Here is a 12,629-nt window from a genome sequence, read left to right on the forward strand (position 1 = left end):
CAAAATTAATGTTGCAGCCCAAATTATCAAAATTGCAATAAAAATATTGTTACTCATGTGGTTTTAAGTAGTTGCTATCTGTATATTACCTTCTGAAGACTTTGCCAGTGACTGTTGCTAGTTTGATCAGCAATGTAGGAGGCAGAGAATGCTTCAACATCTCATCCTTCATGTTCAACAGCTGGAGCATATAGAATGTAGGTATAGATGTTGAAAATCATGGAAATGTGTTTAATAGCTACAATGTGATGAGAGAGATCAGAGAGCAAGAGAGAGAGAGAGAGAGAGAGAGAGAGAGAGAGAGAGAACCTACCTCTTGCATGGCTCCGTGTACGTAGGCCATAGTGTTGGTAACTCCATCACACAAGTTGTCAAACTTGTTAGGTTCCCTGCGGGAGGAGGGGTCTGGCTCTTCATCATCATCACTCTCCGATTCATCAGAGCTTCCCTTAGTAACAAATTGATAAGGTTTTCATATTATTTTTCTCTTAAAAAGAGAATATCCTTGGAAACTTTCATAAGATGTTCTCAGTTACATCAAGCTTAAGATATATTTTTTATGTTAGACTCTGGGGGAAAACAGCATTTTTTCTTAATTAAAAAATTGGACCTTCATCATAGTACATGTACCAGTGCATGCCCTGTTATATTACGACTCACCTCCCTTTTGTGACCTTCATCCACTTCCTCTTCTTCCGATTCCTCTTCTGCCAGAACATCCAAGTTCCTCCCTAAAGTGAAAGAAAGTGGCCATTTCATTCTACCAAAACTTATTTCAGTGTACAATCTCAAAAATAACCTTCTTCTGAATCAAAAAGTAATTTCATCAAAAGTAGATCATGCACTAGTGTACTAGATACAACCATTAAATGCATTATGTAAATCTTTAGAAAAACAGAGTACTTATATATCATTGGGTTTTTTTCTTACTGTTTGTTTGTAGGGGTATTGGTATCAATAAATGCATAATTATTTTATGATTGTTTTCTCAGTTATGTTATATCTTGCTGATCTAAAAGCATGGCATCAAAATATTTACAAGCAATATAGACATTAACCGTCATTTACTCCAACCAAAAATTATATTTTCTTTCAAAGCTGTAAAATGACAGGTGTCAATATTTTAGCAAACCAGCAGGGTCTTTCTATTATGTCACTGCCATGCTACTACGATGACCACTTGGTGTAACGAAAGTATTTTATAAAATGGATGTATTAATGATGTCACATTAAAAAAATATTTTGTTTAGTTTTAGTTTAGTTTCCAGTCTTACACCAAATCTAACTATCATCCCCTCAAAATTGTAAAAGCTGGAAAATATAGGCTTTTATATATCTTGTTTTGTCATCATGTTGTGACCGCGCACCTGTTGGTCTCGTTTCTACAGAGGCATATGGATACTTTTTGTAAAAAATACATGACATTAAGAATAAAAATGTATGTAAATGATAATTTATACCTCTGTCCATGCTTTTCCGTAATTATGTACTATTTGATATGAGAAGAGCCAACTAAGCCGCCATTTGTAAACCGTTGCTAGTCACGTGATTAAATTTATAAGCTCGAGCCCGATATGTTTATTGGATTTTTTTCATAGATGTTCTATGTACGTTATTCTGTAGAATTTAAAAACTTGATTTGTGTCAATCTAATTTAAAAGAAAATGTTTCGGCAGTGGTTAGTCAAACATAGACTGTTCAAATGCGTGCACCAGCAGTCAGGGACTGCATTCCACTGCATGGGTCCAGAACTTCGACATGGGGCGCGGACGCTCCTGGCCTATGACTATTTTAACTACCACTCATAAAGCATTACAGATTTGACCTGATTTTTGTTCATAAGAAAAAAGGCGTTCAAAAATATAACAAATCATTTTGTTCTACAGCCTGGGGTTTTTAAGTGAATTCTTTAATGTGGAATCAACAGAGATTTTTATTTCCAAATGGTTTTTAATACTGGTTTTTTTATTCAATCGGTCAGACGTAGGAGTTAAATGAACAAAACAGATAACCCAAAGTTTTCCTATAATTCAAGTTTTCTGAAAAAATTAATTGTCCGGCCAGTCTCGCAAACGCATATAATGGCCGTCCCATAATGAATTTGATTTTCTAATAATGGATTGCAACTATCAGCCTTAGAATTAATACTTTACTGAGATTATCGCTCTTTCATTGAAGCTGATTTTATATAAAGATGACCATTGTCTAAGATTGACCAACAATTTTTTTTTTCTGAAATGCATAAGGAGAATTGATAGCTTACCCTTTTTGCAATAATTAGTAAATGACTGAAATCGTCGGACACCTACGGTCAGTTTCGCTAATGTTAACTGACCTTTAAACAGCTCATTGTTTAGAATTTATGTCGTACGTTTTCATGAACGTTATAATCTATACATGCAATCACAATTATGCATTTCAGAAAAAAAATGAGTATCAATGAGTAACCGCTAAAACTTTGCTAACTAAAGGTTTCTGATCCGCGCCGCTCCTCAACAGCGGTATCTGGAGGAGCGGTGCGGATCAGAAACCCTTGGCTAGCGAAGATCCTAAAACCGCTGCATGGAATTTCGTAAAACTTGTTAGGTATTTAGGACATAATGTGTTGATAGGTAACAGTATATTCCGATCCCATAATTTCCAAAAAGGAATAGATATGCATAATTGCAGGAAGTTTTGATCTGATGCTGTTATGCCCTTTATTAAATTATTTTGTGTATTTAAAGCATCATAACCTTGCCATTCAATATATTTAACATCGTTAAGTAATGGGGGAGCGTGGGATACGTGAGCTTGTTCACGTTTTCTTTCAGATTATTTGTGCTGTTGTTAAGAAAATTTCATATCATATTATTTCATAACTCTCAAATTACTCTTTTGATCATGGTGATCACTTAGATGTTCTGATCAGTTTTCTTTAGTGCTTATGATGTATTTTTCTTAGCTGCTTATTTTCATTTAAAGTAAAGAAATTTCTGAGTTATCAAAACCTCTTTATGTTCATTTGAAATAAACGCTTTATATGAAACCGAATTAATATGTTAAAACATGTAAACAGTGGAAATATGAGTGTGACAGTATTGTAAAGGCGTTTGGGCATGTGCGTCATCACAAGTTGAAAATAGTCTGTACATATTGAAACACTTCTTGTACACACATCAAACTGCAGCAAATATGTCCCTATATACATGTATGTTTAACCATTTCGAAAGACGCCATATACATTTTGTTGCACTTTTAATTCATTTTTGTTTTGTGAATATGACATTTAAAGTTTAGTGTAGTGTGTCACCACTTTTGTAGACTAAGTGTATCAGTTGGATCACGTCATGCATGACGACAATAAAGTTATATCATAATTTATTGTAATTTCAGAACTGGTAATGCTAAATTACCTGTTGAGATAGGTAGATGGTTCAATATTCCTAGAGAAAACAGAATTTGTAAATTATGTGCCTGCAATGAAATTGGGGATGAATTTCACTACCTTTTCAAATGTACTGATGTATATATATCCAATTCAAGGGTTATATGTTTACCAAATTATTTCATAACAAATACAAATGTGGTAAAATTTGAAAAACTGTTTAATGTCACAAACATAAACCAACTTACCAATATTTGTAAACTACATGTATGTTACACTATATTTGAGAGAGTTAGCTCTCTTGGTTAAATTATATCTATTATCCCTTCATCATGCCTGTACCAATGATTTTCATCTATTACCGTATATATAGTTTAGTGTGTACATACTGTACATATGTGTTTTCTTTACACTTTAAATTCAGTTATGAGAATAAAGTTCATTGTCATTGTCTAGTAAGACAAACGCATAATTTCAACAAATATGGAGCGGTATTAACGACCATAGAGCACTAAAACAATAACATCCTAACTGACCGGGTGGGCTACGCCTATACCGCAAAAAAGTAAGAAAACAAATAGCTTGTCGCAATAGTTTATTTCACATAAAACAATGAAATGTAAATTTCATATAAATCTTTTAGTAATACCTGTTCAATTAACAAACATATCACAGATTTCCTTGAATCAATATCGTATAATAAACAAACAGAGAAGGAGAAAAAAAAGAGAGTTTGTTGTAAATGATTTATCAAATAAAAACACAATCTCTCACCATTGAATAAAATACCGGTATATTTTAAATGTGTTTCTTTGTGCAAGATAATCAGACAATACAGATAAAATAAATAAAAACAAACTAAAAACTGAATATATTAAACAAGAGGTCCACATGCCCTAACGGTTACTCTGAGAATGATATTTGTCTTTTATTTGCATTTGAAAGCTATATTTAACATTGAATTTTTTTGTTCAAAACATTTTCATATAAACAATTAGTATAATTAAATTCTCATTCAATTACAATTGGAGGGAAGATAAAATTTAAATCATTAGATAATTCCTTATTTGTTTGATGGCCCTATTCCCGACACAAGGGAAATACATTTCGTGGACATCATAATTATGTATTCGATTTATCTCCCACAGCAGTAGAATACAAGAAAAAAAATGCATTTTAACCGTATGTGACCCCAACCTTCACCCCAAGGCCTTTACCTTTGAGTGCCCAGGGTCGATGGTTTTTAGAGAGCTTCATGAACATATTAACAATGCGGTTAAAAAAAGAAAGATTTTCACCTGTGTTGCTATTATGGCCCCACCTTACAAAGCTGGTCGCCTGGGCCATGAATTTTGTATTTGAACTTCATGATCACCATATCTATGAATTCGTTTTTCTCTCCCAGCTGTGTAGGAGTAGGGATGGGGAATTTGTAAAATTTATCATTGTTTCGCATGAGGCCCTGCGTTAGCTATGCTTTTCAAACAATTTACTTTACTTTTATTCTGAATAACCTTACAGCAAAGACTGTAACATTCGCTTTAAGCTTAATTGTTTTTAAAAACTTGAAAGGTAATCTTTTAACGAACCTGATGATGTACGAAGACGGACAAAGACCGGGGGGCAATAGGTGAACTCAGTAGCTCAGGTTACCTAAAATACTCATTACAATGAAACGATTTTAAATTTGAGTGAAATTGTGTTTGTAAAAATGAAGATCATAAATATGTTTGCTTTGAATAAATAATTTTACGTACGAAATACTCCAACAAGTTTTTGTTAGTCTACATTTGCCAGCGGTAATGTAGGCATAATATACTGTGAGTGTCGAACACCTATATGATACCTTGGACTAGCTTCTAAATGAGCGTTGACATTTTCAGGGCTATATTGCCCCGGTCCAGGGACCTTATTAATGTCCCTAGGTGTTTTGGCCCTCCCACCTAAGCTGTACGCCGGGGACCTTTTCTTCGTCTGTGACGGCGGGAGAGCGCCGTATTTGGCGGGTCCTGGCGTTTTCGCGAGATCGGCAGAAAAATCCAAGTAACTGGTCCTCCCAAGTATCGCTGCCTGCGTCCCGCCTTTTCTGTCGGGTACCCTGGGGCCTATCGTGGAGGGTAGGGCGTACATATTGGGGGAGGGAGTGAAGTCCACACGGCGGGGGGAGGTCCTGGGGCTCATGGAGTAGTGAGGGGCGTTCTTCTCCTTCAGTGGCGGCCTGTCCGTGTTGTAGGCGCCGGGCCCTGGGCTCACATCGCGCTCTGTAACAGGTAGACAGTCTCATTTACTGGTTAGTCAAGATCATAATCTAGTTATAAGGTCACCATTACTTTACCGTTTTTACAAATGTTGTACTTGATCACAGATTCAGATACAGTGCACATTTTATAAACTTAGTAGTGCAGCATGCGTAGGCTATTTGCACTTAAAGTCAACTTTTGAAGCTATACATGTGTATCAAATCGCTTATATGCCAGATACAATTCAATATTTTGTTAACAAAACAATCTAGTTACTTGGTGTTTTAGCCCGTCCCAGCATGGAGAAGGCTGGGCGTAGTTCTCGCCCCTTTGAAGTCAGTGAGCTGTCCAGACTGTAGGCCGGGCCGGGGCCCTCCTTTTTGAACTCTGTAACGGACAAATGATGATCAATAGTTGTTCACTTTTAATTTTATTAAGGTCAGACGACATGTTCCTCGAGCATCTTTTTGTATCTTCTCGTAATAAAGAGTTCCAATAAAAATTATTATTTTTATAATGATTTTTAAAATGATTATTATTTACTTGTATAAGGATGTATACCTAGATGGCCGAGTGGTTAGAGCCGTAGGTTCTAGAGGTTGTGGGTTCAAAACCCGCCCCAATATAGTGAATTTCGCTATGCTGTATTATTTATTTATTTTTATAGCAGCAAGTCAAGTGTATTTTCAAGAAGATTATATAGGAAATTGCATTTTCCAGTATTTTGCAGAAATGCCTGCTAAGGTACCCTAATTTTTTGCAAGAAAGCTTGTCAAAGTAGTAGTAAACCATTAACAAATTCCTGGAAAATGTTGTATAAAATTGAGGAACGTGTCTTCTGACCTTAAATAAACTTCTGTAATGAAATCGTTTTAATATCAATATACGTGTACTGCTTATGAATAAGAAAAAGTATTTGATTGAGTTTTTTTATGGTACAGATATCGAGTGATTATTCTTTTTATCCACCTTAACGACATGATATAGTTATGATTGCATTATACTAATCAGAAATATATGTATATGTCTGCTTTGATGACTAGAATCCCAACATTCAGAATGTATGGTGTACTTACGTCGGCTATTGTTCTTATAACTACATGTAGAAACATACAGCTACAAGCCTACTGGCAGCATTGCTCACCTGGGTAACAGGTGTCATTAGGAAATATATAGCATTACTGAATGATTCATTATGCACATAAAGAACCATTCATTTTAATCTTTTTTACTTTTTATATCTTTTATGGTGTGAAATTGAAACATTTAGTTGTTTTTTAATAAAAGGATCATTCATTAATTTTCTTGCAAGTAATTATCTAGTATAACGTCACCACGATCGCTTTCAAATCTCCAGACCAAGGACTAATGACAATTTAAACAAAGAACTAATTCAAGACCCCAATATTTTGAGAGGCCGAGTATATTCCCACGCATTGCTTTGTATTGTCATATACAGTGTAAACTGAGTGTGTTCACACGCTCAGTCAAAACAACACTTACAACATGATGACGTTGCATACCTTCTGGGGCCGTCCGGGTCTCACTGCTCTTAATTTAAATATATAAACAACACTGATTTTTATTCTTTGCGCTACGTGCCAAAATTGATTGAGTAGTTCTCAAGGTAAATAGCGACGGACGTCTTGTGATCAGAAACACTTATTTAAACTAAACACTCAGAACAATACATCTCTCAGAGAGAGAGAGAGAGAGAGAGAGAGAGAGAGAGAGAGAGAGAGAGAGAGAGAGAGAGAGAGAGAGAGAGAGAGAGAGAGAGAGTATAACACAACGGGAAGTTATTCTAAAAAATCTACATCACTGAGTTTCTACTCTTACAAGCTGATATGAAATGAATGAGCAATTAAATGTAGACTGCATGAGTAGAATCAATTTAATTAATTGAATAGACCAATTGCACGACTCTAGAATGCGCTAATTATCGTAGCGGCTAAATGTATGTAGCAATGCGCTGGGTAATAACTTACGTAAATTTATCAATACATGTATTACAAATAAGAGAGTCAACTCTCCAGGTTGATGTGTACAGTATAAACTCTTGCTTTTTGCATAACATTGTATGTATTGTATATTTTTTCAATGTTGTTTTATACAATATGAGAATAAATAAAATGAAATGATGGTTGGCAAAGATGGCAGAGAGAATAGTGCTATGTCTTCGTTGTCCTAGTAACTACCACTTGTCATAACTGAACATTCTCTCGCCAGAAGCCGTGCTACACAAGAAAAATAGTCTGTCCTTTGATCAAAACAAGCATGATGAGCACGTGGTATTGTTGTTTTAATTTTCCTGTACAGTCAGCTTGAAGGGGGGGGGGGTGTAGTAATTTTACGTGCGATAACTTTGTGGGAAAGTTCAAAAACATCATACATTTAGGAGATAACATTGCATGCTGCTGATTTGTACAAATCGGGAGCGTGCAGAAGTTTTCAAACATCTGTCAAACAAGATCATGTGATCAGATTTTGATTTTTGCCTCCGTAAAATAGTTCTCCCAATAACTTTGAAATAGTGTACAAAGGTACATGTGCATGTATTAAAACTTTTTAAATTTTAAATTATTAATTAATAATCAAATTCATAGATAAAAGAAGTAGACGTAACTACATCGATTTTATTACATTTTGACAACTGTTTCAGTTTTGTACAAGAATCTTGTACATCGGGCGTTGTGTAAGCAAAGGTTGTGTAGCAAGATTTCTGGTGATAGAATGATCATTTAATTGTGATATTTACATTACATTGTCTGATGTAAAATAGAAATTGCAACTATTGAAATATTTTATTCTTTGTTTCCTTTTGTTTTGTAAATCGTAAGTGCATTAAATATTTACGATGCAACTTTTATTTCTGTGTCCACAATGGATAGAAATAAATCGGATTTGTGCATCTTCTAAACTTCTTTTAAAAAAAGAAGGGCATTGTTTATTGACACACCTGACGGTCGCCCGCATTACAGAATCTGTCTTCAGTAGTAATCAGATTAGAAATAAACTATTTTATTTAATTAAACCATGCAATGTTTGAATCCAGTGCGAGTAGGACCACCTTAATGAGACAATAAATCCGTGAACGCTTTGTCTCTTGACAGATTCTTTACATAAAAAAAATATTGGACCAAAATTAAATCTGTCTTTAAAAGAATTTATCTTATGGAAATGCACTTCATTAACGTAAACAAGTGCTAGCATGTAAATTTCCTTTATCTCTGGGCAACAATTTTTTTTAAAAATTTTTATAACACAGTGATATTGATCGGTGCTCGATCGAACATCCACTGATAATATTTACTCATGTGCATGTCGCAAGGCGCGTTACACAATCTATTAAAGACAAAGTTTATAATATGTAAAAAAAAAAAAAAAGGAGAAAGAAATTCTTATATTCTTATTTTACAATTTTTGAATAAAGTTCCGAAATAGAACCATTTTAACAAGAGTTCGGACTTTGTGTATTTGTGTCAAACAGCAATGTGACGTAGGCCTGTCTATTTTATTGCTGGCCACTTAGCCATGGCTCTTTGAAAATAACAAGATTTGTCTGGGTTTTGAGCTAAGACTATGCATTATCATTATACATATTTCGCTGAAACCGCGTCTTTTAATTAACTTCTTTTGACGCAAGATAGCTACGCCCTACTAAAAGTCCAAGCTCTTGTTAAAATGTTTCAATAAGATGAAGGAAACTTTATGTCTTCGATTTTGCAATAAAAACGTGGCATTAATCGTAATAAATATCTAGGTTCGTAGGTTTGTTATCTACGAAAAATAGCGATTAAATCATATATATCTGGTTAGGGGTTTTTCGCGACTAATTAGTCGCAAAAATAGCAAAATACATAGTAAAAAATCAAATATGGAGAATTTTAGATTTTGAAGAAGGTTGATGTCGTGTTTTGATATAAATTGATGGAATTAGAAACTTTATGTAAATAGTAAGATATGAAAAAGAATATAATTTTTATCATATTTTAAAACACCATTTAATAAAGAGAGACATAGATACACGTGTACAGAGTGTTTCAAAAGACATCTAGCAGTATATCGAACACCATGTCCAGCGCCATCTATAGAGCTATACAGAGATCTACACCATACCTTTCTTGGCTATATACGCAGGGAAAATAAAAGCAATCTTTGGTTAATGCAATGTATGTTAGGGCAAACAAAGGCAAATAACCGCATGCTTAAATATTTTTCAAGGCTAAGATGTATCACCGGGGAAATTAAGGTGTTTCTATATATCCGGCGACAATAAAACTAAAATGCTTTAGATGGTAAAAAGCACTTTATTTGAACTTTAGGTCGGTATGGGTGATTTCTGGGAATCCAAAAACTACACCCGAACAATCCGAAACCTAATTCCTCTCTCCCAACAATAGTGTATAACACAATATAAATAAGAATTGAAAACAATAGAAATTAGCACTTAAGCACGAGTGACATATGTCATAGAGTAAAACTTCAATATGAGTGAGTCAATTAAATCAAAGGTGAGGTGTAAGAGTTAATAAAATAATTAAGCAATTATAAATGAAGTGAATTATTGTCTTGTACAAAGAGAAAAGTATATTTATGAATAGATAACAGTTACTCAAATTTCACTCCATGATAATTATAACTGAAGTGAATTATTGTCTTGTACAAAGGGAAAAGTATATTTATGAATAGATAACAGTTACTCAAATTTCACTCCATGATAATTGGAGAATCCGGGTATTTTACCCGGGACTGCTACATATACTTTGTAGCAGTTAGATCCTGCGTACCAGCAACCGAGCGAGTTTCCAAGAGTATCAACAAACGACGATAATACAACCCAAGAGCAGAAGATTCGACCGCCTTTTATGACCATATACCAACGTCGCTGCTTTTCGAGTTTTGGACATCCCAGGACTTTCACGGACATACTATACGCCTGGATTCCATCCAGCATGTAACAAGAGATGGATGACGTCATCCTGTGAACACTTGTTCTCGTTCTGTGTGTTTCGTGTGTGGATTTCTTTGCCATTATGCTAATATGTTCTTTTAAGCGACCGATTTATTGCATTCGAATCCTAGGAAAATTTTCCTGGTGTGGCGACCGACGACAAAGGTTCGTTTTAAATATGGTTCAGCCCAGAATGCCGTGTTGCAGTTGTGGATCTCCGCAATGTAGAACACATTTTGCATATTCCGGCCAAGACCTAAGCAAACGACGCTGAGCTACAGACCCCACATTCCCTACAAGTCATTCCGATGATCTTCTAGACGAGGACGTCTCATTTTTCGAAGCGCGAGGGAATTATCATGGAGTGAAATTTGAGTAACTGTTATCTATTCATAAATATACTTTTCTCTTTGTACAAGACAATAATTCACTTCATTTATAATTGCTTAATTATTTTATTAACTCTTACACCTCACCTTTGATTTAATTGACTCACTCATATTGAAGTTTTACTCTATGACATATGTCACTCGTGCTTAAGTGCTAATTTCTATTGTTTTCAATTCTTATTTATATTGTGTTATACACTATTGTTGGGAGAGAGGAATTAGGTTTCGGATTGTTCGGGTGTAGTTTTTGGATTCCCAGAAATCACCCATACCGACCTAAAGTTCAAATAAAGTGCTTTTTACCATCTAAAGCATTTTAGTTTTATTGTCGCCGGATATATAGAAACACCTTAATTTCCCCGGTGATAGATGTATAACTATTCAGTAAAATGTAAGCATACAATATTAAGCTGTTTACTAAAAGCATATTTTATTTCAATTAAAATATCTCTACTGCATTCATGTAAGTGTAAACAGCAGTAACAAAAAATAACCCGACAGAAAAATGTGTTTAAAACAGAATTATGTTTTCGTCAAGCGTTAACGCTTTTAGATATTTTTGTTTGACACAGAACTATAGCATAATCATGTAACTTAATTTGCTGCATTTATACATGTTAATCAGAATAACGGGGTTAATATGCTGCATTCAACCCTACTTTGATCTAATCAATATAAAACACATAATCTACGGCCGGAGAACGTTTAATTTTAACCAGATTAACATATCAGTGTTGAGCACGTGAACACATTACCCCAATGTCTGGAGCCAAACGAGAAGGAGGGGGACGATCTCTTGGTCTTGTCGTTGGAATTCTGACCCACTGTTGTAGGGAGCTGGTACTGGGCGGGGCCAGGACCTGTCAATCAAAAAAAGTTACGATGCATAAACAAGTGTTTTAATATGAAACTTTGTTGCTTATGAGAGAGAGAGAGAGAGAGAGAGAGAGAGAGAGAGAGAGAGAGAGAGATGTATGTTGTAAAGAGCAGTCTCTCGTGCGTACTCCAAGACATGGATATGTAAATGAGTACATGTAATTCAAGTTCAGTGTAATATGCGTACACTACTGTTAAGTCTGAAAGGAATATTTGTTATCCTCCCTCCCAAAACCGTTGCAAAATAAAAAAAAATATGGTAAGGCCAAAAGAAAGGATTACTAGTAATCATACTTGTAACTTTAACATGAATAAATTTGCTAAAGGTCGGTAACACACTTTGTTGTCCTGTTTTAATAACAAATAATCACGTGTTTAACATGTTTAATGATATTTTTTCCATCTGCACTTAGCTTCAATCATCTAAATGTACATTCAGATCAAAAGCACCCTCCACACCTTAAATTTTATTCAAAGCAATGCTCCTATGAAAACTGAAAAATTTTCACTACATGACCTTTGATATATTTCAATGAATCACGATAGAGTTTTAAAGATGACTGTCGATTAAACCAAATGGGTTGGATCAAGGTCTAGCGCCACTCTGTATTCGTTGGGGGTGAGGTAAGGGTGGGTGGGGTTGTCTAGCATACAACTGGTCAGCTGATGCAAGGAACGCATACCACAGTGCATTGAAATAGACGATTCGAAAAAGTGTAAGTCATATTTAAAAAATGAGGGACTTTCGGTTAAATTGAAAATCATGACATTTATTAAACTTCACTTGTATATTTGAAATGAAA

At 34.8% G+C, this 12,629-nt stretch overlaps 1 protein-coding gene across 4 annotated transcripts in view; it reads right to left on the reverse strand.

Moving 5' to 3' along the window:
• Nucleotides 1-12,629, reverse strand: part of LOC128183561 (titin-like) — a 30,164-nt gene that overhangs the window by 14,247 nt on the left and 3,288 nt on the right. For 3 of the 4 annotated variants that reach the window (XM_052852613.1, XM_052852612.1, XM_052852611.1), the window contains exons 1-4: nucleotides 1,461-1,546; nucleotides 661-731; nucleotides 314-448; nucleotides 90-181 (exon numbers count right to left, since the gene is read on the reverse strand). In XM_052852613.1, coding sequence (XP_052708573.1) covers nucleotides 90-181; nucleotides 314-448; nucleotides 661-731; nucleotides 1,461-1,470 — 308 coding nt within the window. In that variant the 5' untranslated portion in view covers nucleotides 1,471-1,546. Of the gene's footprint in view, nucleotides 1-89; nucleotides 182-313; nucleotides 449-660; nucleotides 732-1,460; nucleotides 1,547-5,310; nucleotides 5,629-5,883; nucleotides 5,995-11,705; nucleotides 11,811-12,629 lie in introns of those variants that run through there. The other variant, XM_052852615.1, reaches the window with a different exon arrangement.

The sequence above is a fragment of the Crassostrea angulata genome, chromosome 5 (assembly GCF_025612915.1).
Source record: "Crassostrea angulata isolate pt1a10 chromosome 5, ASM2561291v2, whole genome shotgun sequence".
NCBI classification, from domain to species: Eukaryota; Metazoa; Mollusca; class Bivalvia; order Ostreida; family Ostreidae; genus Magallana; species Magallana angulata.